Source organism: Lacerta agilis, chromosome 2, assembly GCF_009819535.1.
Source record: "Lacerta agilis isolate rLacAgi1 chromosome 2, rLacAgi1.pri, whole genome shotgun sequence".
Taxonomy (NCBI): Eukaryota; Metazoa; Chordata; class Lepidosauria; order Squamata; family Lacertidae; genus Lacerta; species Lacerta agilis.
This window is the reverse complement of record NC_046313.1, coordinates 117,146,475-117,173,850: the sequence shown is the minus strand read 5'-3', so window position 1 is coordinate 117,173,850 and position 27,376 is coordinate 117,146,475. Positions and strand designations below refer to the sequence as shown.

Below are 27,376 nucleotides of genomic sequence, written 5' to 3'. Positions count from 1 at the left end.
TCAGGAAGTTCTTCCTAATGTTTAGGTGGAATCTTCTTTCTTGTAGTTTGAATCCATTGCTCCGTGTCCGCTTCTCTGGAGCAGCAGAAAACAACCTTTCTCCCTCTTCTATATGACATCCTTTGATACATTTGTTGTTGTTTTTTAATAAGAATTTATTGGCATTTTTCATAACACAACATAAACCCCACCCACACCAACATATATAACAGAAATACAAACATAGCCAAGGTTTTTCTTCTTACTTATATCCATAAAAAAAAAAAATTCCTTGTTTCAAATCTTGACACGTGACTTCCCCTGCCTATTCACCTTCGGTTTTAAAACAATATTCCTTTTTTTTATAACAACTTTTCTCTAAAAATTAACTTTAGTTAAAAATAAAACAATCGTCTTAATCATCTTACTTTATCATAAATCTTAACAAAATATTCTCAAAAAATCTAAACTTATTTCTTCTTTCCTTTATCATGCTGCTGTTAACATAAGATCTCAATATCTCCTTACTTATTCACTATAAACTTATAATTGACAACCTTCACCCTCCGATTTCAGATACCATAACAGACCATTTAAATTTACAGTTAATGCTTCACCCCACACCCCCTCTGTCCATTGTCTTTCTCTGTCTTTCGCCGGAACCAATCTTCCATTTATCTTCTTTTCCCAATTGTCCACAGATCCAGACAACATTAAGCTCAAACCTTGCATCAAGCATCAGGATACTCATCACCTCTCTTCTGGGCTCCTCCGTTTCTTTGTAGCATACTTCTTCTTCTTGTAGATATAATTCCATGTCCCTTGCCCCCGAGCTCCCACCTCGGGGACTGGATATTGCAGATTTTACCGTTCCGGGGCTGCCACCCCCCAAAAACGGGTCTTCTTCCCGGAGTCGCCCAACCGTCTCCAACCATCCTTCAAGCATCCCTTCTAGCTCTCTGCCAAGGTATTCTTCAATTGTATAAAACTTTTGAAAAGCCTCCTCTGTGGAAAGTAAGTTCTTTTTATTTATTATCCCACTCGAGACTTTCAATTTCCGATTAAGTAGTTCCAGTTTCAAAACAGTAAGCATTTCTTTGTCCGTTAGTCCAGAGTTCAAAACAAGTTGAAGCACAAAGTGCAGCATGTTGGGGGAAGGGGTGAGTGTCAAATTACAGTTCCTGTCTCTTCCTTCCTTTGTTTCAATTGTTTCCCACGTCAGTCCAAATTTTCCATCGCCATTTTTCTGAAGCCAGAGCGTAAAGACCAAAACTTTTAAACGGAGATATTTTCTACCCAGTTAGTCCCCAAAGGGAAATCTCAGCAGTCTCAATCTTCAAATTTCAAACACTTTATATCCATTATTGTAGCAGCAGTCACTTAAACTGGTTATTTTCTTTCTTTCTCTCGAAGGGAAAGAGGCAGGCTCCCTTTCCTCTTTCCCCGGATCGTTACAAAAATGTAAAAGTCAATCAAATACTCACAACCACCGGGTTCTTTTAGATCGCTAAAGACAGGTAGAACTTAGACGCTCGTCACGGGATTTGTCGCCACATTTACATCCCGGTTGGGGCATGTCCCCTATAGCCCGGCTCCGTTGCCCCTTCACCCCCACTCCCCCTTTACAGGGGGAGCGAGGGAAGGGTTCGGAGCCACAGCGGGCTCAGCCGGGGAGCCCAGGGTGCGGGACGCTCTTCCCGCACCCCACCGGAGCCCCGCTTTGCGGTAGCGGGGCTCCAACCCCCGGGATGGACTGGGCGCTTCGCAGCCGAAGCAGCCCACGACCACCTGCAATGGCGTTGCCGCCGGAAGTCCCGATACATTTGAACATGGCTATCATATCACCCCTTAACCTTCTCTTCTCCAGGCTAAACATACCCAGCTCCCTAAGCTGTTCCTCATAAGGCATCGTTTCCAGGCCTTTGACCATTTTGGTTGCCCTCCTCTTCAAGGTTTGGAGAAGTATATTAAATGTCCAAGAACCGGACACTTCCGGCGGCGACGCCATTGAAGGTGGTCGTGGGTTGCTTCGGTTGCGAAGCACCCAGTACATCCCGGGGGTTAGGAGCCCTGCCCCCGCATATCGGGGCTCCGGTTGGGGTGCGGGAACAGCGTCCCGCACCCTGGGCTCCCCGGCTGTGCCCGTTGTGGCTCCGAACCCTTCCCCCGCTCCCCCTGTAAAGGGGGAGTGGGGGTGAAGGGACGACGGAGCCGGGCTATAGGGGACATGCCCCAACCGGGATGTAAATGCGGCGACAAAGCCTTTGATGAGCGTCTAAGTTCTACCTGTCTTTAATGAGCTGATAAGAACCCAGTGACTGTGAGTATTTGAATGACTCTTTGTATTCTTGGAACGATCTGGGGGAAAGAAGAAAGGCAGCCCGCCTCCCTCCCTTCGGAGACGAAAGAAATTAACTCTTTAAGTGACTGCTGCTACTACAACCGATAGAAAGTATTGGGAATTTTAAAACTGAGACTGCAGAGATCTCCCTTTGGGGGTTAAAATATCTCCTTTTGAAGTTTTGGTCTTTATACCTCGGCTTCGGAGAAATGGCGACCGGGACTGACGTGGGAAAAAATTGAAACAAAGGGAGGAAGAGACAGGAACTGAAACTTGATACTCACTCTCCCTCCGAAAATGCTGGACTTTGCGTTTGCATTGATACTGAACTTTGATTTAGAAGATGAGGAAAGGCTTACTGTCTTGAGGCTGGAACTGATTAATCGGAAACTACAAGCTTTGAGTGGAATTGTAAGTAAAAAGAATTTACTTTCCACAGAGGAGGCTTTTCAAAAGATTGAGGAAATGGAATCAAGCCTTTGCAAAGAGCTGGAAGGGGTGATTGAAGAATTTGAAGTGTTTGGGCAACTCCGGGAAGAGGAACCGGTTTCTGGGGGTGGCAGCCCCAAAACGGGGAAATTTACAATATCCAGACTCCGAGGTGGCAGCTCGGGGTCGAGGGACATGGAATTAAGATTTTTACAAGAACAAGAATGGCAAAAAGAAACGGAGGAGCCCAGAAGGAAAATGCTGAACACCCTGAAGCTCGATGCAAGGTTTGTTGTGAATGCAGCCTGGATTTGTGGACGTCTGGAAGAAGATAATTGGAGATCCAGTCCTGGTGAAAGACAGAAAAAGACAATGGACAGAAGGGGAGTGGGTTGAAGCATTAAATTTACAATTTAAATGGTCTGTCATGGTACCCGAAATCGGAGTGTGAAGTCTGTTAATCATAAGTTTATTTTAAGTCAGAAAGGAGATATTGAACTTTAAGTTAAAAGCAGCATGATAAAGGATAGAAGAAATAAGTTTAGTTATAAGAATATTTGATTATGATTTAGGTTATATTAGTAAGATTAAGATAATTGTGTTATTTTTAAGTAAAACTAAATTTTCTATAGAGTAAAGTTGTTAAGGAAATAAGTATATTGATTTAAAACTGAAGGTGAAAAGGCGGGGGAAGTCAAGCGTCAAGATTCGAAAGTAGAAATTTTTTTTTGTAAGGTATATAATCAAGAAGAAAATCCTGACATTATGTGTATTTGTATTTGTTTTTTTTATATTTGTAGGTGTGGGGTCGGGTTTGTGGTATTTTATGAAAATGCTAATAAATTCTGTTAAAAAAAAAAAATGTCCAAGAACCGAATCCAAAGGTTGGGAGGAGGAGTGGCTGTTGTTATGGAACATTGCATGTTTGCAGAGGAAGGACTTTCGTGATGCAAGGATGCTTGGGCTTATTTCCATCTCTCCTCTCCACCCATCTCACACGCACCCCTTCTGTAGGGTCCTTGCCACAACCAGGCCTGGAGGGTAGAGATTGCTTGACTAGAACAACAACATACACCAGTGGGGCATTTTATCTTAAGATTTAGTGTCAGGAGTATAACGTATTCCTGGACACCGCAGAGTTAGACGCAGACTTTTCTGAAAGCTTTTGGCTGTTGTGTAATTGACTGGACAGCACAATGCAGGAACTCAGCAACTCACTGGATAACTATATACAGTATTTATTGAAACAACTAGTATCCACAAGTTACTATTTACAGACTTTACAAATAAAAGAAACAAAACATAAAATCTTTTCCTCTCTGTCTCTCTCTCTCTATACTGACCACTTTCTCCACACACTAACAACACTAACCAACCTAACCACACTAACACTCACACAGAGCTGACTCTTTAGGAACTCATTGACCAATCACAGGTCGTTGCTAAGGGTCTGAGAGAGAGCAGATCTGGGCTTTCTGCCAACTACTAATTGCTTGAAGATTGCTTGAAGATAGACAGCTGCTTTTCTGCACGTAGGCAACTCTGAAATCTCTAACATTTTACTCCTCCCCAGTTGGGGAGAGCAAGACCTTCTCTACTGGACTTGCCCACCTGACTGGAATGTATATGCTTTGACCTGTGGCCTTGGTTTCTTCTAAGCACCATGCTATTTTTTATTGATGAGTTGTTTTATTTGTTGATGGGCAAGGAAAAATGAATACAAGCAGGAGAATTCCTTGATGCAAAGATCCAAGAGCAAGTACTCTTTGATGAGGGAACCCCTGCAGAGATTTAAAATCACAACACAATTCAAGGCGTGGAAACATAAGCTGTGAGAGCTTTAAAATATGCCCTTCTAAGTTCCTTCCAAAGTTTTCCACTCCCCCTAGTGTAGAAGAAGACAACACTTTTGGTAATTTAAAAATGGTTTACTTACAAACTCTTCAAAGGTCAGGTTCATGTGTTTTTCCATACAGCTTTCAGAAAACATAGGCAGTAGGACTTACCTTTTAATGTGCAATGTTTTATTGTGTTTTTATATATATTGGAAGCTGCTCAGAGTGGCTGGGGCAACCCAGTCAGATGGGCAGGGTACAAATAATAAAATTACTACTACTACTACTACTACTACTACTACTACTACTACTACTACAGGCTAGTTCCAAAGTGATGAAAATTCCTAAATTATTTGTATAGGAACACAAGGATGGCTTTGATTTTTTTTAAAAACCAGCTCAGACTTTTTTACAGGCCGGCATTCACATGGTAGACTGAAGGAAACAATAGGACAGAAAGGCTTCCTCCCAAAGTGAAGTGAAGTGACTTAGCTAGGCCTGGCAGGACAGTTTACTCTATGACATTAACCCAAGGTTACCAAACATCCCCGTTTCCCGGGGGCAGTCCCCGGATTCACAATTCAGTCCCCTGACAAAATCCATCTATTTAGGAGGAAGTTGAAAAGTGTCCCTGGATTCATTGAAAAAAAATCTGGTAACCTTACATTAACCCCTTGGTGCATAAGTTAGACTTCAGCTGGGTATCGTGCATTATTAACTGTTGTGTAAACCGCTCTGGGACCATTCTGGTGAAGGAGCTTAGAGATATTGGAAACGAACAAATCAAGGTGGGAGGAGGTTTGTGTGGTGCTGGGAGGGGTAGCACCATTCATTGCTGTCTCTGAACCCCCCCCTTTTTTTTTACTCCACAGTTTCCTTTGGTTTACATCCAGGTAAGTTTCTAATTCCCCGCCTCTGCTCCACCTCTCATCATCACACCAGAGTGGCTGTTACATTGCCCCACACAGACCACCTTTCCTAATATTCAGAGGCTGCTTCATTCCATAGCTTCCCCATAAGCTGCTCACATCTCCCGAGGGTTTAAATTTTGCCATCCCTAACAAGTGTTATACGCCTAAGTCCACCCCTTCCTGCAACCCCTCTGTGGGGTTCTTCAAAAGAAAAAACCGAGGCAGCAGTTTTGGGGGGACCATTAAGTGTGGCTGAAAAGACTATTTGGCCCATGAGGGAAATGGCTAGGACCTTCTCCAGTGCCTCCCCTGATCATCATCATCATCATCTGCTTTTTTAAAAATATATATTTCACTCATCCAAGCAGCCTGTCAACATCCTCAGAGGTCACAGATTGTAATCGAACCCACGCAACTTGGCTAGGCAGGACTCTAGCACTCTCCTGCCCCGGCCCTGTTCCCACGGTGGAGTCTACCTCTTTCCGAATATGAGCGACTTCGCAAAATCATTGCAGGAGATCTTAGGGTCCTTACCAGGCTTCCAGGGGCATAGCAAGGGGGGTGGAGGGGGTGGGGGCCCCCGGGGCAGCACCCCTACTGGGGGTGACACATCAGGGGCGGCCCCGCCCCCTGGGCTTTTAAAACGTTTTTTAATTTTTTAATTTTTTTTCTTTTTAGGCTATTTTCAGCACTGCAAGGGTGGAGCCGCAGGGGCGGCCAGCGAGAAGGGGACACCCCTCCTTGCTGGCCCGTCCCTCTCCCTGCCCTGACTTGCGCTCCGTCAATGGAGCCCGGGTGGCGGATTCGGGAGTCTTTGCAGCCCGCAGAGACTCCCGAATCCACCGCCCGGCACTCCTTTGTGCAGCGGCTGCTCACGCAGGCACGAGCAGCCGCGGCACTAAGGGGTGCCCCTTGGCTTCCCGCCCCGGGCAGCCAAGAGGCTAAGAACGCCCCTGCAGGCTCCGATGGCAATGGTGGTTCCGTTAGATTGCAGACCACCTCAAATAGTTTCCTGCTACTATTTCCTGCAGATGCATTAACACCCCATAACAGATTTGTGAGGCTAAAACATGGAACTATAATCTCTGGGGTGTAACCATGATGGATATTGTTAGTGCTTTCGATGGAACTGTTTTAGCGTGTATTTTAAATTATGTGTGGCTTTTGGAATTGATTTTATACTTGCAAACTGCTTAGAAGTCATGAGAAGAGCATCTTTTCCTGCATACTTTCTCCTCTCTCAGGGAATTAATTTGTTTTCATGGCTCCTCAAATAGACCTCAGTCTGTTGCCATCCTTGGTAAGCAATGCCCCCACCCCATTAAGAGTGTTTAAACATCTGTCTAGATACCAATAGCTCAGGAAGCCTTTGCAGAAGCCACAGGTTTTCTGGACCACTGATGTGGCTCAACATTGTCCCACTTTGGGCCAGCTGCAGCTTAGACCCTGTCCCTGCTTTCAACCTGAGTGGGGTCATGTGTGGAGAGTTCGCCTCCCTCCTCGGTAACTTCAAGAAGAAGAAGAAGAAGAAGAGGAGGAGTAGGAGGAGTAGTAGTTTGGATTTGATGTGGGGGAGCGGAGACGCGAACCCGGTTCGCCAGATTACGAGACTACCACTCTTATGAGCACTTTATATTTTATAGTCCTTTTTATTCAGGCATCAGGTTGTAAGCAAAAATCCACATCCCTCCCCAAGGAGAGCAGTTGGCCACTCTAAATCTTCTCCCTTCTGTCTTCCGCAATAGGCGCTAACAGGAATTTCCTCCTCCTCCTCCTCCTCTCTGCATCCTTTGTTCTCTAATACATTTGGATTTCCTCGTTCATGGGGAGAAAGGGTCCCCCACACTCTCCAATGACGTCTCTGCTATCTGTCCCCTCCCTTCTGTTTCTCTGGTCGTTTTCTCGTAGCTAGGTAATTCCTGCCGAAGCTGCTCTGTATTTCTCCCTGCTTCTGAGCCCGCTGGAAACAAAGGGGGTGGGCGAATCTTCCCCCTCCAGCTCCTCTTCTGAGGAAAGCTGATCTGCCTGCAAATGCAGTCCCCCCCACTCTGCTTCAGACCATTCCCTGACAAGCAGCTTCTTCCGTGACCCCCTCTTCTCTTGTGGCTCCCAGGACCCCAAGAGGTACCGCTTGCAGCAGTGGACCAACGTGGAGCAGAAAATGGGCCTAGTCCAGCTCTCTTTTCCACTTTCCTCTGAGCCCCCGCAAGGCACCTACAAAGTGGTGGTGGAAAAAGCCTCCGGGAACAAGGTGGAACGTTCCTTTGAGGTGAAGGAATACGGTGAGGAAGGAAGGAGAGAAACCGCTTGGTCCGGGACAGATCAGGGCAGTTTTGAAACCAGTGGATGAAATCTTTGGAAAGATTTGGCCTGCCATCTTTATTTAAAATTGCGCCCAGTTGGATTGAAACATAGACAGAAGCCTGCAAAAGGATCAGGCAAAATTGGGTTCTTAGATAACTCGAGAGGCGTACAAATGCATGGTGAACAGCTTCCCAAAATATCTGGCTCTATGGCCAGGTTCAGTGAACTGGTCCCGCTCCTGGAAGCAAGTGCACCAGGGCTTTCCTCCGCCCTGCAAACAGTGGCGTAGCATGAGTTGCCAGTGCCCGGGGCCACACAGGAGGAAATGGAAAGAGTATGCATGCACATTCAACAGCCTAACAGCCAGATCGCAGCTGCAAAATTGAGAAGAGTTGTTGGAGAGGTCACTTCCTGGTTCGCATGGGTGGCTGGGTATGGGAGAGTTGCCTGTGTGAGAAGGGCTGGTGCTGGGGGCTGGAGACAGGAACAGGTCTTGCTCTGTGCTGTACCCAAAACTTAGTTCGGGGCATATGCGCCAGCTCCTAGGGACTGAGGCACTTTTGTCCCCCCTGCAAAAAATGTGTGGGTTTGCTTTTTTAGGGGGGTGAACTCCCTCAATGTTCAGAGGGTGTTTGGCTCTGCCCCCCTGGCTCCTTGTGACATCGCCCGCTTGATGTCAGAATGTCTCATCGGCCCCCCCCCCATCTTGAGAAGATGGCACCTCTGGTTTGGGGGCTTCCCTGGAAACCTAATGGGAAAACAAGTTCTGTTGTGGGGTGTTAATGCTGCACACATTTGCCTCATTTCTATGCTCAGGCTGATTGTGTTGTTTTTATCTCCGTGCTCCTTTCCTTCTTCCAGTGCTGCCCAAGTACGAAGTTTTGGTGAAGGCACCCAAGGAGATAACATTTCAGGCTGAAGAACTAGAAGTGAACGTCTGTGGCCTGTAAGTGAGAGCAGCCTGGGCTTCTCTCCCTCAGATGTGGGACCACGGGAAATGAGAACTTGGGTGATGTTGCTAGCACCAGCTAACCTCTCCTCTCCTCCCCTCCCCTTCACCAGCCTTGGCCACCCCATCCTAGCTCCGATGGAATGATTGCCATAGCTGCACTAAATTCCTCACAATGTTGGGCCACTTATGCAGGGCTTATTTCACCCAGAAATCATTTGAACTCCATTCCGGAACCTCTCAGGTGGGCACCATTGCCACCGTAAGAGAACAAAGGAGGTGTTTATGGAGAGTTCTGGCACCTCTTTTTCTAGAAGAAATAGCACTGCATGCCACACTTTCAGAATAAAAACTTGCTTGCGCCACACCAACTTTTTATTGTTAAGAAATACACGAGAAAACAAAAAGAAACAACTTCTAGCAACGCTTGATTTATAACAGAGAACACAACTATTTTATAATATTATAATCCCAGAAGTATAAAACAATGCAGTTACATAACAACATGAATATTCCCAAAATATAATTATAAACTAACACATGTTCCTTAAGTATGCATACAAACTTGGTGAGAGGTGTGAGCTTGCTTTTGCCAGGTAATCTCATTTGAGACAAACAAAAACTCTCATCTCCTTATCAACACAAATCATCCTTTCTTTTTTCTGATCTTTCATGTTTGTCTGAGTTAAAAATCCTTGCTCACAACAACATGTTGTTGAAGAATAGCCAATGCTCTTGAAGGGAGGTGTGGACTGTTATGCAATTCTACTCAATATTGATCCAGAGCAGAACTCTGATGTATAGTTAGCAGAGTGAAAACTTAAACATGTTGCAGGATTCCCCCAAAATAGACCAGAGGCAATTGTATTTCATCCAGCAGAGCTTTACTGCTACTGAAGTCAAATGAGCATAATGGTCACAAATCCAATACCTTCAGGATTGGCACTGTCCATAAGAAATCTAGTTGCAGCAGACTAAACTTAAACTTATAATAACTTATAATACTTAACACTAAGCATACTTTGTACAGAACACCACACCAGAAGGTAAAGAGATAGAAAGGGAAAGTGAAGCCCAGGCTCCTTCTGGCCTTATTATGATAGTCAGCACAACCTTGACAGAATTTTGTAGTAGCAGATGATGGGGAAGACCTTTCTTTACGGGAGACCCTGGGGAGTAGCTGTTTGTGAAGAAGGAATGGTGGTTTCCAGCTTTTAGAGTTAAGGCTACAAATTGTACTGCTCCGGCATGGACAACACTGGGTTAAATGGATCGATACTTTGACCACCTATAATGCAGTTTCCTTTGTTGCCATGAAATCATCTCCCTTATGAAATGTATGTGTGGCAAAAGCTGCCCTCATATTCCCTATACAGTCGTACCTTGGTTCAGAAGTGAGTGTTCCTGTTTGCGAACGTTCTTTGGAATCCGAATGTCTGACGTGGCTTCTGCAGCTTCCGATTGGCTGCAGGAGTTTCCTGCAGCCAATCGGAAGCCGCACCTTGGTTTCCGAAAATTTTGAAAGTCGAATGGACTTCCAGAACGGATTCCGTTTGACTTCCAAGGTACCACTGTATATTCATGTCATCTTTCAATCGATGCTGTGGCTGTTTCCTGACTACAGGTACACGTATGGGAAGCCTGTCGCTGGGCAGGTGAAGATCCGTGTTTGCCAGAAATATAATGCAGAGTTTACCCGTTTGTATAGAGAGAGGTGTCACGGAGCAGCGTCACAAGGAATATGTGGAGAGTTCAGTGGAGAGGTGAGACCCAAAGTGGAAGCTGAAAATGAAGTATAAAACACTGTTGGGGAGTTGTGGGGGATGACGTGGGCTGCTTGGTAATGGCAGAGAGCTGGGGGGAGAGTGAGTGGTCGTCAACTTTTTTGGCGATCGCCCAAGGAAAGCTCAACAAATGTCCAGACTTTTACCTCTTGAAATATTGCCAGCCTTGTATAAACGGACAGATATAAATGAATGAGTGTGCCTAGATCAGTGGCTATTGTGTGAACCCGACCGGCTTGAGGGCATCCTGATCAAGTTTGCAGATGACACCAAATTGGGAGGGGTGGCTAATACGCCAGAGGACAGGATCACACTTCAAAATGACCTTAACAGATTAGAGAACTGGGACAAAGCAAACAAGATGAATTTTAACAGGGAGAAATGTAAAGTACTACACTTGGGCAAAAAAAATGAAAGGCACAAATACAGGATGGGTGACACCTGGCTTGAGAGCAGTACATGTGAAAAGGATCTAGGAGTCTTGGTAGACCATAAACTTGACATGAGTCAACAGTGTGATGCAGCAGCTAAAAAAGCCAATGCAATTCTGGGCTGCAGCAATAGGAGTATAGCATCTAGATCAAGGGAAGTAATAGTACCACTGTATTCCGCTCTGGTCAGACCTCACCTGGAATACTGTGTCCAGTTCTGGGCACCTCAGTTCAAGAAGGATACTGACAAGCTGGAACATGTCCAGAGGAGGGCAACCAAAATGGTCAAAGGTGTGGAAACGATGCCTTATGAGGAATGGCTTAGGGAACTAGGTATGTTTAGCCTGGAGAAGAGAAGGTTAAGGGGTGATATGATTGTTGTTGTTCAGTCGTTCAGTCGTGTCCGACTCTTCGTGACCCCATGGACCAGAGCACGCTAGGCACGCCTATCCTTCACTGCCTCTCGTAGTTTGGCCAAACTCATGTTAGTAGCTTCGAGAACACTGTCCAACCATCTCATCCTCTGTCGTCCCCTTCTCCTTGTGCCCTCCATCTTTCCCAACATCAGGGTCTTTTCTAGGGAGTCTTCTCTTCTCATGAGGTGGCCAAAGTACTGGAGCCTCAACTTCAGGCTCTGTCCTTCTAGTGAGCACTCAGGGCTGATTTCTTTGAGAATGCATAGGTTTGATCTTCTTGCAGTCCATGGGACTCTCAAGAGTCTCCTCCAGCACCATAATTCAAAAGCATCAATTCTTCGGCGATCAGCCTTCTTGATGGTCCAGCTCTCACCTCCGTACATTACTACTGGGAAAACCATAGCTTTAACTATACGGACCTCTGTCGGCAAGGTGATGTCTTTGCTTTTTAAGATGCTGTCTAGGTTTGTCATTGCTTTTCTCCAAGATGCAGGCGTCTTCTAATTTCGTGACTGCTGTCACCATCTGCAGTGATCATGGAACCCAAGAAAGTGAAATCTCTCACTGCCTCCATCTCTTCCCCTTCTATTTGCCAGCAGGTGATGGGACCAGTGGCCATGATCTTCGTTTTTTTGATGTTGAGCTTCAGACCATATTTTGCGCTCTCCTCTTTCACCCTCATTAAAAGGTTCTTTAATTCCTCCTCACTTTCTGCCATCAATGTAGTATCATCAGCATATCTGAGGTTGTTGATATTTTTTCCGGCAATCTTAATTCCGGTTTGGGATTCATCCAGTGATATGATAGCCATGTTCAAATATATAAAAGGATGTCATCTAGAGGAGGGAGAAAGGTTGTTTTCTGCTGCTCCAGAGAAGTGGACACGGAGCAATGGATTCAAACTACAAGAAAGAAGATTCCACCTAAACATTAGGAAGAACTTCCTGACAGTAAGAGCTTCCAAGGAGTGTGGTGGAGTCTCCTTCTTTGGAGGTCTTAAACGGAGGCTTGACAGCCATCTGTCAGGAATGCTTTGATGGGGTTTCCTGCTTGGCATGGGGTTGGACTGGATGGCCCTTGTGGTCTCTTCCAACACTAGGATTCTATGATTCTATGACCGTGAACACCTTGTTTTCTGTAATGAAGCAATTCTCATTGGTAGCTGCTACAACTCTCTGTCTTCCGGTGCAGGCAAATGGGCAAGGCTGCCTCTCTCAGGTGGTGAAAATGAAGGGTTTTCATCTGAATCCGGATCGATTTGAGATGAGCCTCAAGGTGGAAGGCACGATCGCAGAGGAAGGCACAGGTATTTTATTTATAAAACTAGCTGTACCCGGCCATGCGTTGCTGTGGCTCAGACTGGTTAAGTGGATGCAGCCCTGCTTCCCTGGCGGATTCAGAGTGGGGGGTTCCTGGGAGGGGCCCTTTCCCTCCCCCCTCTCTATCTCTCCCTCCCCATATTGGAAGGAGACCCTGTTTTCGCCTGCCTCCCCACAGCTTCTCCAGTTGAACAGACTCCCCTGTCACATCCCCTTTGCCTTTTTCGTTGTCGCCCGGCGATAGCCTATTGGCAGAGCCCTCCCTCCCTCTCCTAGATCTTCTATAGCGCTTGTTGCTTTTGCGTCCAACAGTATGTCCAGCAGATGGCACTGTTTTTGCAAAAACCACGATTTTACCTGTCTCAGGTGTGACACCTATATAATATTTGTATATAAAAACACTCCAGGATTCCAAGGCAATGTTGTGTCAAAATTTCAAAGCAATCGGTGAAGAACTTTCTGAGATTTAAGATTAGTAACAAACGAACATTTCATTTTTTACCTCCTGCCAGTCCTCCAAAGGAGCCCAGCATGTCAGTTTTAAAATCATTCAGCTGTAATATCTAAGAAAAAAACTAACCTTCTGGAAATATTTCAAAGCTCCTAAAAGCAATCACAAGCTCTCAAAACATAACAATTTCAGGGGCATTTCTTTCAGCCATCAAATGCTTAGGAAAAACAGGGTTGGTTTTGCAATGTCTCCTATAAGTAGTGCTTTTGGGGGGGGTGCAAGGGGGCGCGTGCCCCTAAACATTTTGTGTTGCCCTGACTGACCGACAGACATGCCAGCTGTCTCTGCAGTAGCAGCACAGACTGGAGCTCCGTCATTCTCCCTGCTGGTGCCCGGGGAGGGGAGTCTGGGGCGGCCGCAGTGGAGGCACCTCCTCCTCCTCCTCTTGCCAGGATAGAGCCAACCCTGCCGCTGCCGGGGGGCCTTCCCATCCTCTCAATGGCGCGCCACTGCTGCTGCCTCGAGTCCCTCATCCAGGGGTTGGAGGGAGGGAGGGGGCAAGGGGGAGCAGCCAAAATGAGAGTACCCCTAAACATTAATGTTTTTTTAAGAAAAAAAAGCACTGCCTATAAGTTACTAATGAAGGAGACTGATACACCTCCCTAGGAGGGCATTCCATCATCGGGGAGCCACCACAGAGAGGGCCCCGTCATGGGTCACCAACAAACAGACAACCCTCAGTGTTCGATACCACCAGGAGGGCCTCTCCTGCTAATAAGTAGGGCTCGAGATGGATGATAATGGGGAAGGTGCTCTTTCATGTACTTTTAGGCACAGATGTGTGTGAACCAAGGAAGGACCAAGGTCCAGGGGCTTATTATGGTCCCTGGCCTCTCCCATTGGAAGGGTCAGGCTCCTGCCACTAAGGGTAAACGATGCTGCTGGCCAAAAGGGAGAAATTGTCTAGCCTCACAAAAGTAGGGCAGCATTTTTTTTTAAAAAGAATTTATTGGTTTTTTAAAAAGATAACAAATGTCAAATACAAAATACAAAATAAACAAAAACACTACAACAAAACTACAAAACTACAAAAACACAAAAAACATAACAAATAAACACTTAATCACCTATTCTTATCTTATTCCTAACATTGTTTTGGGACCTCCTCACGTCCTCTCTTCTGCGTACATTTCTAATTAACTATAGTAACTTTATAACATTGTAAATTCTTCTTTCTCAACTAATCTTAATCTTTATATATCATAATCATCATATACCTATAATCTTATTCCTAATAAAAATGAACATAACACCATTCTAACTTCTTATATCCTATTTTAACCTAACTTCTCATTACTGTCGCCTTAAATATCCTCTGATTTCAATTTCAAATGTCTATCTTTTCACGTTGTTTCAAATAGTCTTTAAATTTCTTCCAATCCTCTTGCACCGTTTCTTCCCTCTGGTCTCGGAGTTTCGCGGTCAGTTCTGCGAGTTCCATGTATTCAATCATCTTCATCTGCCAATCTTCCACTGTTGGTAATTCTTCAGTTTTCCAGTTTTTAGCTATTAGAATCCTAGCAGCTGTTGTGGCATACATAAAAAATATTCTAACTTTATTGGGGATGTCATAATTGGAAGAAGGGCAGCATTTTAAGCAAAGCAGAATCAGGCAATGGAGCTTGTGAGGGCAGGAAGGAGGGGCAGAACATTCCCTCGCTTACCCACATCTCCAAAAAGGATAATGGAAGGTCCGTGGGGTGGTTGCTCACGAGTAACCAGGCAAAACTCCGACCTTTGTTTTGAGGCTTTTATTGTGCATGCTATTTACAGTGCAGAGCTACAAGTTCATGTCTGTATCAGTCACTCGCAGAATCTGGGAGTGGCCCCTTCCGGCTGTGACCCCAACATAAGAGTTTCGGTATTCCATATCTCTGCCTCCCCTCCCGGCGTTTCATTCCCCTGCGCACTTGGGGCGCCGGAAGTGGCGTGTCTCCCTGCCCGCCCACTGAGCAAGGGAGGTGCGGGGTCTCTCCAACATCCCCAGAGCCTCTGCTCTCCAGACCCGGTGCTGCCTGCCCCTCCCCACTGGAGACATCGCTGCTGCCTCTGCTGGAAGAGGAGGTCTGCTGGTCAGGTGGGGCCGGGGCTCTCTGTAGCATCCCGAGAGCCCTTCCACCGCCCTGCACTGAGTCGGGGACAGTTCCCTGACAGATAACAAAGTTTAATCTCATATACGGATACCCTTTACAAACAATAAAGATTGATTAAAAAAAAGTATTCTCCACCTGTGAGTTCCATCATTATTGAGAATAAAGGTTCCATATAGACCAGACATTTGCACATGCAAACGCCACTGACCATGTGCCTCAATATTTTGCATTAGAAAATCATGCCACATGTTGAAAAGAAATTCAGAAAGAAATTATTCATTCAAGTTCTGCCATTTGGGTACTTTTTCAAGAAGGGCAATTTGTGAAACCCCTGAATGCCAGCAATCCAAAATATTAAGATTAAGGATATTCTAGGATTGGGCAATACAGCCCTGAGCTGCTCTTAAGAGATGAGAAATAAGTTATTTACTTTTCATTTCCCATTCTGTTTCCATATTGGTTCAAAATTGCCAGGTGGAAAGATAGAGTAACAGTTTTTCTTTCTTTCTTTCTTTCTTTCTTTCTTTCTTTCTTTCTTTCTTTCTTTCTTTCTTTCTTTCTTTGTTTACCAAAGAGAACTCAGCAAATGCATTATTCCACAATTCCGCCACCTTTGAGCAGTCCCATCATGTGTGCTTATATGTACCTACCTCTCTTTGACTATTTGGCAGGGGTGGAATTGACAGGCGAGGCTTCCATCAGGATCATTAGGACTTTCAGCACAATCACCTTTGAGAAGGTGGACTCTCACTACAAGTCTGGGATCCCCTTTACTGGGCAGGTAAGGCAGCAGGCTGAGAGATCCCCACTGTGCACGACCCCACAGCTGAATGTTTGTTTTAAAGACAAATGTTCCCCGTACGCACTGGAACAGGAGGGTGGGCCAGGGTGGTTAGCAATTCAGCCCCCACCCCTCATCTCCAGTCCTGACCCCTGAGATGCCACCTCTGGAATCCTGATGCTATTTGTGTGTCCTCAACCTTCATCTGCATCCGCACCCACCTGGACTTATGGAACTGCCCAGGGGCGTACCCAGGATCAAAAGTGGGGCGGCAGGGGGCAAGCCATGGTCATTCAGGTTGTGACATTTCAGCACGGAAAAGGCGAATGAAACCAACGTTTTAAGAAAATTATATATATTTATAGCAGTGCTTTATTACAGTAGTTATTACAATTATTTGCTTGAATTTTTTTTTTTAATTTTTATTCTAGTTACATGTCTTATACTAATATCATTTTTCTTGGGTTTGAAGAAAACTTGTTCAAACTTCCGTTTCAATCCAGTCCTGCTTTTCCTTGAAGAATTTCCGATGGACGCTCATCAAACACAACCCAGTCAGTCTGTCCTCTCCCATTGTACTTCTGAGCCAGGTCTTTACCCTTCGAAGGGTACCGAAAGATCGTTCAACAGTAGCCGTGGTGGACGGGAAAGCACTTAAAATACTGATGAACTAGCGGCGGGCGCCTCAGTTTATATAGTGATGTGGAACTCACTAGACCCCTCTAGAAGATTCCCTCTTCTCTCTGCTAGAGCCCGCTAGAGGACTCTCCCTCCCTTGAATCCCACTGGCTGGCTGACATTGATTCCTCTACCAGTCGCTAGGTGACCATTTCAGTGTGGTAAACAACTGATTATTCGCCATCGCCCTACCTAATTTTGTTTCGTTTCATCACTTTATAACCATTTGATTTCTTTTTGCTTCGGAGGGGGGCAGCTGCCCCCCCTGCCCCTTGCTGGGTACGCCCATGGAACTGCCCCTACAGATAGTCATCTCCCTCAGAGGCGGAGCAAGGAGGGTGCGGTGGGTGCAGCCCACCCCGGGTGTCATTCCCGAGGGGTGTGTGTGACATTGCTGTGCAGCCCCCCCCCCGGGGTGCTTGCCGTGGGCAGTGCGCCCCCAGGTGGCACACTCCCCGGGACGCTCAGCGCGGGCGGCAGCACAGCACACCTGGGATGCTCGTCGCAGCTGGCGCACCCCTGGGACGCTCACCTCGCCCCCTGGGATGCTTGCCCCACCCCTTGGGACGTTCGCCTCACCCTTGCGGGCAGCTAGCCCCGCCCCCCCAGGTTCACACCATTCTGGGTGCCGGAGCAACTAGCTCCGCCACTGATCTCCCTCCCAATTCATATGGGCTTACTACTAAAATGAGGATTTTCTATTTTTCTATTACGTTTTATTGTAATTCATATTTTGTATTAGCTGCCCTGAGCCCGGCCCTGGCCAGGGAGGGTGGGGTATAAATAAAATTATTATTATTATTATTATTATTATTATTATTATTATTATTATTATACCAAACTGCTATACGTATTGCTTTTGCCCTGCTAGGTGAAGCTTATGGATGCTGCCAAAGTGCCAATTGCCAATGAAACAATTCAGATTAGTGAATATCAAACTGGAACCACCACCGACTACATAACTGATGACCAGGGACGAGCCCAGTTTTCCATAGACACTGATAACTTCACAGGTTCTCAACTCCAGATCGAGGTGAGCGTTCAAGGGGATTGAGAACTTAATAAGGCAGATTTATACTCTGCAAGCACGAAACATGGGAATATCATAGAATCATGTCTTAAAGTTGGAAGGGTCCCAAGGGTCATCTAGTTCAACCCCCTGCAATGCAGGAATCTCAGCTAAAGCATCCATGACAGACGGCCATCTAACCTCTCCAATATCAATTGGAGGTTGGATTTTTTAAAAAATGCTTTGAGTTTCAGTTTCCTGTGGCTATTCCTGCTTTTCTCTTTTCTCTTTCTCCTTCATCACCTTTTCTGGATTTGCCATTTCCCGTTAATTTCATTCTTGCTCTTTCCATTTCTGAACCCAGAATACGCCTCCAGGAAATGTATTGGGACTAGAAAAATACCCCCAAGGGCTGGGACTGTGTAAGTGATAGCAGAAATGGCTGTTGGGTTGATACTTTTGACTCTTATTTTCTCCTAAAGGTGTGTGTTGGTTGCTGGGCATGCAAATAGGTCTGAGATGAGTCTCGAACTGGTGTAATATCACAAAGTTGATATCATACTCACCAAGGCACCGATGATTCCCTAATACAGGAACAACAAGGATTTGTTTTCTCCAGTCCCTGAGCACCTGCCATTTTCCTCTTTCTTTCTGTTTGCCAGGCAACTTGTAAACCAAACTCTGCATGTGAACGGCACTTTATCAATTCCTATCACCGGAGTGCATTTCATTCAGCCTGGCATTTTTATTCACCAAGCCAAAGCTACGTCCACATTGAGCGTGTTCCTGGGCCCTTAAGCTGTGGTCAGACTCAGACGCTCCGGGTCCATTATATTCTGAATTCAACTGTCGTAAAAGAGCCGGAGGTGGTCTTTTACTATTTGGTAAGCCTGGACAGAGTGGCCTTTCTTTGGTAGGGACTTGGGAGTGGGCCTTCTCAGTGGCTGCCCGGTTTAGGGAAATTTTTAATGTTTGATGTTTTATCCTATTTTTAATATTCTATTGGAAGTTGCCCACAGTGGCTGGGGAAATGTATAAACAAACAAACAAACAAATTATTATTATTATTATTATTACAAATTATTACACAGACTGGAGCTCCGTCATTCTCCCTGCTGGTGCCCGGGGAGGGGAGTCTGGGGCGGCCGCAGTGGAGGCACCTCCTCCTCCTCCTCTTGCCAGGATAGAGCCAACCCTGCCGCTGCCGGGGGGCCTTCCCATCCTCTCAATGGCGCGCCACTGCTGCTGCCTCGAGTCCCTCATCCAGGGGTTGGAGGGAGGGAGGGGGCAAGGGGGAGCAGCCAAAATGAGAGTACCCCTAAACATTAATGTTTTTTTAAGAAAAAAAAGCACTGCCTATAAGTTACTAATGAAGGAGACTGATACACCTCCCTAGGAGGGCATTCCATCATCGGGGAGCCACCACAGAGAGGGCCCCGTCATGGGTCACCAACAAACAGACAACCCTCAGTGTTCGATACCACCAGGAGGGCCTCTCCTGCTAATAAGTAGGGCTCGAGATGGATGATAATGGGGAAGGTGCTCTTTCATGTACTTTTAGGCACAGATGTGTGTGAACCAAGGAAGGACCAAGGTCCAGGGGCTTATTATGGTCCCTGGCCTCTCCCATTGGAAGGGTCAGGCTCCTGCCACTAAGGGTAAACGATGCTGCTGGCCAAAAGGGAGAAATTGTCTAGCCTCACAAAAGTAGGGCAGCATTTTTTTTTAAAAAGAATTTATTGGTTTTTTAAAAAGATAACAAATGTCAAATACAAAATACAAAATAAACAAAAACACTACAACAAAACTACAAAACTACAAAAACACAAAAAACATAACAAATAAACACTTAATCACCTATTCTTATCTTATTCCTAACATTGTTTTGGGACCTCCTCACGTCCTCTCTTCTGCGTACATTTCTAATTAACTATAGTAACTTTATAACATTGTAAATTCTTCTTTCTCAACTAATCTTAATCTTTATATATCATAATCATCATATACCTATAATCTTATTCCTAATAAAAATGAACATAACACCATTCTAACTTCTTATATCCTATTTTAACCTAACTTCTCATTACTGTCGCCTTAAATATCCTCTGATTTCAATTTCAAATGTCTATCTTTTCACGTTGTTTCAAATAGTCTTTAAATTTCTTCCAATCCTCTTGCACCGTTTCTTCCCTCTGGTCTCGGAGTTTCGCGGTCAGTTCTGCGAGTTCCATGTATTCAATCATCTTCATCTGCCAATCTTCCACTGTTGGTAATTCTTCAGTTTTCCAGTTTTTAGCTATTAGAATCCTAGCAGCTGTTGTGGCATACATAAAAAATATTCTAACTTTATTGGGGATGTCATAATTGGAAGAAGGGCAGCATTTTAAGCAAAGCAGAATCAGGCAATGGAGCTTGTGAGGGCAGGAAGGAGGGGCAGAACATTCCCTCGCTTACCCACATCTCCAAAAAGGATAATGGAAGGTCCGTGGGGTGGTTGCTCACGAGTAACCAGGCAAAACTCCGACCTTTGTTTTGAGGCTTTTATTGTGCATGCTATTTACAGTGCAGAGCTACAAGTTCATGTCTGTATCAGTCACTCGCAGAATCTGGGAGTGGCCCCTTCCGGCTGTGACCCCAACATAAGAGTTTCGGTATTCCATATCTCTGCCTCCCCTCCCGGCGTTTCATTCCCCTGCGCACTTGGGGCGCCGGAAGTGGCGTGTCTCCCTGCCCGCCCACTGAGCAAGGGAGGTGCGGGGTCTCTCCAACATCCCCAGAGCCTCTGCTCTCCAGACCCGGTGCTGCCTGCCCCTCCCCACTGGAGACATCGCTGCTGCCTCTGCTGGAAGAGGAGGTCTGCTGGTCAGGTGGGGCCGGGGCTCTCTGTAGCATCCCGAGAGCCCTTCCACCGCCCTGCACTGAGTCGGGGACAGTTCCCTGACAGATAACAAAGTTTAATCTCATATACGGATACCCTTTACAAACAATAAAGATTGATTAAAAAAAAGTATTCTCCACCTGTGAGTTCCATCATTATTGAGAATAAAGGTTCCATATAGACCAGACATTTGCACATGCAAACGCCACTGACCATGTGCCTCAATATTTTGCATTAGAAAATCATGCCACATGTTGAAAAGAAATTCAGAAAGAAATTATTCATTCAAGTTCTGCCATTTGGGTACTTTTTCAAGAAGGGCAATTTGTGAAACCCCTGAATGCCAGCAATCCAAAATATTAAGATTAAGGATATTCTAGGATTGGGCAATACAGCCCTGAGCTGCTCTTAAGAGATGAGAAATAAGTTATTTACTTTTCATTTCCCATTCTGTTTCCATATTGGTTCAAAATTGCCAGGTGGAAAGATAGAGTAACAGTTTTTCTTTCTTTCTTTCTTTCTTTCTTTCTTTCTTTCTTTCTTTCTTTGTTTACCAAAGAGAACTCAGCAAATGCATTATTCCACAATTCCGCCACCTTTGAGCAGTCCCATCATGTGTGCTTATATGTACCTACCTCTCTTTGACTATTTGGCAGGGGTGGAATTGACAGGCGAGGCTTCCATCAGGATCATTAGGACTTTCAGCACAATCACCTTTGAGAAGGTGGACTCTCACTACAAGTCTGGGATCCCCTTTACTGGGCAGGTAAGGCAGCAGGCTGAGAGATCCCCACTGTGCACGACCCCACAGCTGAATGTTTGTTTTAAAGACAAATGTTCCCCGTACGCACTGGAACAGGAGGGTGGGCCAGGGTGGTTAGCAATTCAGCCCCCACCCCTCATCTCCAGTCCTGACCCCTGAGATGCCACCTCTGGAATCCTGATGCTATTTGTGTGTCCTCAACCTTCATCTGCATCCGCACCCACCTGGACTTATGGAACTGCCCAGGGGCGTACCCAGGATCAAAAGTGGGGCGGCAGGGGGCAAGCCATGGTCATTCAGGTTGTGACATTTCAGCACGGAAAAGGCGAATGAAACCAACGTTTTAAGAAAATTATATATATTTATAGCAGTGCTTTATTACAGTAGTTATTACAATTATTTGCTTGAATTTTTTTTTTTAATTTTTATTCTAGTTACATGTCTTATACTAATATCATTTTTCTTGGGTTTGAAGAAAACTTGTTCAAACTTCCGTTTCAATCCAGTCCTGCTTTTCCTTGAAGAATTTCCGATGGACGCTCATCAAACACAACCCAGTCAGTCTGTCCTCTCCCATTGTACTTCTGAGCCAGGTCTTTACCCTTCGAAGGGTACCGAAAGATCGTTCAACAGTAGCCGTGGTGGACGGGAAAGCACTTAAAATACTGATGAACTAGCGGCGGGCGCCTCAGTTTATATAGTGATGTGGAACTCACTAGACCCCTCTAGAAGATTCCCTCTTCTCTCTGCTAGAGCCCGCTAGAGGACTCTCCCTCCCTTGAATCCCACTGGCTGGCTGACATTGATTCCTCTACCAGTCGCTAGGTGACCATTTCAGTGTGGTAAACAACTGATTATTCGCCATCGCCCTACCTAATTTTGTTTCGTTTCATCACTTTATAACCATTTGATTTCTTTTTGCTTCGGAGGGGGGCAGCTGCCCCCCCTGCCCCTTGCTGGGTACGCCCATGGAACTGCCCCTACAGATAGTCATCTCCCTCAGAGGCGGAGCAAGGAGGGTGCGGTGGGTGCAGCCCACCCCGGGTGTCATTCCCGAGGGGTGTGTGTGACATTGCTGTGCAGCCCCCCCCCGGGGTGCTTGCCGTGGGCAGTGCGCCCCCAGGTGGCACACTCCCCGGGACGCTCAGCGCGGGCGGCAGCACAGCACACCTGGGATGCTCGTCGCAGCTGGCGCACCCCTGGGACGCTCACCTCGCCCCCTGGGATGCTTGCCCCACCCCTTGGGACGTTCGCCTCACCCTTGCGGGCAGCTAGCCCCGCCCCCCCAGGTTCACACCATTCTGGGTGCCGGAGCAACTAGCTCCGCCACTGATCTCCCTCCCAATTCATATGGGCTTACTACTAAAATGAGGATTTTCTATTTTTCTATTACGTTTTATTGTAATTCATATTTTGTATTAGCTGCCCTGAGCCCGGCCCTGGCCAGGGAGGGTGGGGTATAAATAAAATTATTATTATTATTATTATTATTATTATTATTATTATTATTATACCAAACTGCTATACGTATTGCTTTTGCCCTGCTAGGTGAAGCTTATGGATGCTGCCAAAGTGCCAATTGCCAATGAAACAATTCAGATTAGTGAATATCAAACTGGAACCACCACCGACTACATAACTGATGACCAGGGACGAGCCCAGTTTTCCATAGACACTGATAACTTCACAGGTTCTCAACTCCAGATCGAGGTGAGCGTTCAAGGGGATTGAGAACTTAATAAGGCAGATTTATACTCTGCAAGCACGAAACATGGGAATATCATAGAATCATGTCTTAAAGTTGGAAGGGTCCCAAGGGTCATCTAGTTCAACCCCCTGCAATGCAGGAATCTCAGCTAAAGCATCCATGACAGACGGCCATCTAACCTCTCCAATATCAATTGGAGGTTGGATTTTTTAAAAAATGCTTTGAGTTTCAGTTTCCTGTGGCTATTCCTGCTTTTCTCTTTTCTCTTTCTCCTTCATCACCTTTTCTGGATTTGCCATTTCCCGTTAATTTCATTCTTGCTCTTTCCATTTCTGAACCCAGAATACGCCTCCAGGAAATGTATTGGGACTAGAAAAATACCCCCAAGGGCTGGGACTGTGTAAGTGATAGCAGAAATGGCTGTTGGGTTGATACTTTTGACTCTTATTTTCTCCTAAAGGTGTGTGTTGGTTGCTGGGCATGCAAATAGGTCTGAGATGAGTCTCGAACTGGTGTAATATCACAAAGTTGATATCATACTCACCAAGGCACCGATGATTCCCTAATACAGGAACAACAAGGATTTGTTTTCTCCAGTCCCTGAGCACCTGCCATTTTCCTCTTTCTTTCTGTTTGCCAGGCAACTTGTAAACCAAACTCTGCATGTGAACGGCACTTTATCAATTCCTATCACCGGAGTGCATTTCATTCAGCCTGGCATTTTTATTCACCAAGCCAAAGCTACGTCCACATTGAGCGTGTTCCTGGGCCCTTAAGCTGTGGTCAGACTCAGACGCTCCGGGTCCATTATATTCTGAATTCAACTGTCGTAAAAGAGCCGGAGGTGGTCTTTTACTATTTGGTAAGCCTGGACAGAGTGGCCTTTCTTTGGTAGGGACTTGGGAGTGGGCCTTCTCAGTGGCTGCCCGGTTTAGGGAAATTTTTAATGTTTGATGTTTTATCCTATTTTTAATATTCTATTGGAAGTTGCCCACAGTGGCTGGGGAAATGTATAAACAAACAAACAAACAAATTATTATTATTATTATTATTACTCCTTTCATAGAGAAGTTAGACTGGCTCCCTCGTTGTCAAATCCATTTTCAGCTGCCGACTATGTTTGATTTCTAATTGCAAAGATAGGCTCAAGCATGCAGTGGTACCTCGGGTTACAAACACCTCGGGTTACAAACACTTCGGGTTACAAACTCGGCTAACCTGGAAGTAGTACCTCGGGTTAAGAACTTTGCCTCAGGATGAGAACAGAAATCGCGCGGCGGCAGCAGCAGCTTGAGGCCCCATTAGCTAAAGTGGTACCTCAGGTTAAGAATGGTTTCAGGTTAAGAACGGACCTCCGGAACGAATTAAGATCGTAACCCGAGGTACCGCTGTAATGGCAATTCATGTTGTACTACCAGGAGAGAGATTGTTTCTGGAAGTCACTGGCTTCCTGTGTATAAGAACTGCTGGCATATCATTGTAAACAGATGTTTGCCTCCGTCCTCCATCCTCATCCAGCTTGTAGGTAACTGGGTGGCCATGGTGAGAGCAGAATGCTGAGCTAGATGGGCCATTGGCCTGACCCAGCAGGCTGTTGTGATCTTATGCTTTTATCAGGAGTTTTCTGCCTTCCATGCAGGTGATGTCTAAGGGGAACACTGTCCGATCAGGGACCCATATTCTGCCTGTGGAGCACAGAGAAGGTACCGGTAAGTGGCACCCCATTCCAATTTCCTCCCTTCATTCTTAGTGACCTTTCCAAAAAAAAATTATAAACCCAGGTGATAACGAAAACCCACACCTTAGTACAATGCCACCACATATGCTGCCATGTGCCCTTGTGGTTCTTGCATGACATGCTTCAGAGTTTCCTGAATTTTATATTCATGGACAATATCATTTTATACTCATGAATTGTAATCTTTCTCCTCCTCCCTCTCTTCCCCCTTGGAAATTTTGTGTCAGTGCGCTATGCCAATCGTTTGGGGTTCCCTTTTCAGTCAGCAGCGTCACCCAGAAAGTCTCCCAGTTCAGCTCATCTGTGGGAATAAACACCTCACCCATTCCAGTTCTGCTTAAAGTATCGATGGAAGAATTAACATTTGCAACTTATACAACTGCTGGCCTAAGGAAAATAAAGTACTACTTATCAAACCTTTAGTAGGCATTTACATGTAAAATCACGAGAGAAAGAATCACATACAGGAACTTTAAAATATATATACACAAAGAAACAACAATTAAACTCATAGGCTGATCGTATGTGTGTATTAGTAAAATCTAGAATTTTGTCCTGTTAAGGTACTCCTTGAAGCACTGCTGCCAAAAACTCGGCTACCCCCGCAGTCACCCCTTGGTCAATGTCAGAGAGACAGAATCCAACACTTCCACCATGCTGAGGTTCCAAACCGTCCAAAAGGGGGGACAACACGCGTTCACGCAGCGTACTGTGTAGTGGACAATAAAAGAGAATATGCTCCACAGTGTCCGGGACATTCAGGGAACATCTGCAGTATCTCTTGTTTCTGGGAATATTCTGATATCTATCCCTGACAAATGCCGAGGGAAAGATATTCAGTCGGGCCAACATAAATGCCCTACGTTGGGCTGGTATTATTAGTTTAGTAACATAGTTGACCCTGCTATCTAGGATATTTAAATCGTAGAATATGGGAGAGCAAATTTTATTTACTGCTGCCACAATATTTTGCTCAAAGAAATCTTCAACTATAAGCCTTTGTTGTTGGTCCTCCCCTTCTGTTTCTTTTAGCGTTTTTACCCTTCTAAATCAAAGGTGAAGCTGTTGTATTTTTGAATACTTTGACTGCCCTGGTGCCGTGATTTAATCTTAATGAAGTTAAGTAACCTACCTGGCATTCCCGCCCGGGCTTCCTGTTGACTCCTCGCATCAACTCATTCCAAGAACTTTTAAGGACTTTAACCTTAATTTCTTTTAACTCTAACTTTTAAAAACTTAAGGCTTTTAACTCTCAAAGCTGTCAACCCACAAACTCCTTCACCACTTCTAAGTCCTTCGATCCCCCAACCTCCAAATTATTTTCAACAAACTGAGTGAGAAGGAGAGGAAGAATCACTTCAAAGGAGTGCCCTAATTGGACTCAGCCTTAAATTCCTCCTGACTTTCATGTATCTCTTATTATCTCACAACTTAAAACCTTTGCTGCAGACCACTTAAGACCGAATGAGATTGTGACTTGGAACCCTAGTATTCTACCCAGAAGTTTGGCCTCACTGTTCTAAGAAGAATCCAGTAATGAGAGGAACTAAAAGACCCAGATGTCCTGATACGGAAACTGACATAGGGTCTCCAGGTCTCAAACAGAGTAATTTAGACAATTATCTGCTGCCTCAAAAACAGCCCATATCTCCTCCAAAAAAACTCTTCAATTCTTTGCATGAAGAAACAGTTGAAGAGATATTTCCAGCAATAAATGAGAAGGATAAAGCTTATTGTTGTTCAGTCGTTCAGTCATGTCCGACTCTTCGTGACCCCATGGACCAGAGCACGCCAGGCACGCCTATCCTTCACTGCCTCTCGCAGTTTGGCCAAACTCATGTTAGTAGCTTCGAGAACACTGTCCAACCATCTCATCCTCTGTCGTCCCCTTCTCCTTGTGCCCTCCATCTTTCCCAACATCAGGGTCTTTTCTAGGGAGTCTTCTCTTCTCATGAGGTGGCCAAAGTACTGGACCCTCAAATTCAGGATCTGTCCTTCTACTGAGCACTCTGGGCTGATTTCTTTGAGAATGGATAGGTTTGATCTTCTTGCAGTCCATGGGACTCTCAAGAGTCTCCTCCAGCACCATAATTCAAAAGCATCAATTCTTCGGCGATCAGCCTTCTTGATGGTCCAGCTCTCACTTCCGTACATTACTACTGGGAAAACCATAGCTTTAACTATACGGACCTTTGTCGGCAAGGTGATGTCTTTGCTTTTTAAGATGCTGTCTAGGTTTGTCATTGCTTTTCTCCCAAGAAGCAGGCGTCTTCTAATTTCGTGACTGCTGTCACCATCTGCAGTGATCATGGAACCCAAGAAAGTGAAATCTCTCACTGCCTCCATTTCATTTTTTAGAAGAATTTATTGGCATTTTCATAACAAAACATAAACCCAACCCACACCTACATATATAAAACAAATACAAACATAGCCAGGATTCTTCTTCTTGTTTACATACATGGAAAAAAAAAATTCTAGTTCCGAATCTTGACGATTGACTTCCCCTGCCTTCTCTC

General features: G+C 45.4%; 1 protein-coding gene across 1 annotated transcript in view; it reads left to right on the top strand.

Annotated features, from left to right (window-relative positions):
• Nucleotides 1-27,376, top strand: part of LOC117042572 (alpha-2-macroglobulin-like) — a 100,450-nt gene that overhangs the window by 5,175 nt on the left and 67,899 nt on the right. The window contains exons 5-16 of the mRNA XM_033142111.1: nucleotides 5,457-5,477; nucleotides 7,609-7,777; nucleotides 8,661-8,745; nucleotides 10,373-10,511; nucleotides 12,571-12,685; nucleotides 15,974-16,083; nucleotides 17,633-17,794; nucleotides 18,433-18,685; nucleotides 21,305-21,414; nucleotides 22,960-23,121; nucleotides 23,760-23,981; nucleotides 24,759-24,828. Of these exons, the coding sequence (XP_032998002.1) occupies nucleotides 5,457-5,477; nucleotides 7,609-7,777; nucleotides 8,661-8,745; nucleotides 10,373-10,511; nucleotides 12,571-12,685; nucleotides 15,974-16,083; nucleotides 17,633-17,794; nucleotides 18,433-18,685; nucleotides 21,305-21,414; nucleotides 22,960-23,121; nucleotides 23,760-23,981; nucleotides 24,759-24,828 (1,618 nt within the window). The remainder of the gene's footprint in view (nucleotides 1-5,456; nucleotides 5,478-7,608; nucleotides 7,778-8,660; nucleotides 8,746-10,372; nucleotides 10,512-12,570; nucleotides 12,686-15,973; nucleotides 16,084-17,632; nucleotides 17,795-18,432; nucleotides 18,686-21,304; nucleotides 21,415-22,959; nucleotides 23,122-23,759; nucleotides 23,982-24,758; nucleotides 24,829-27,376) is intronic.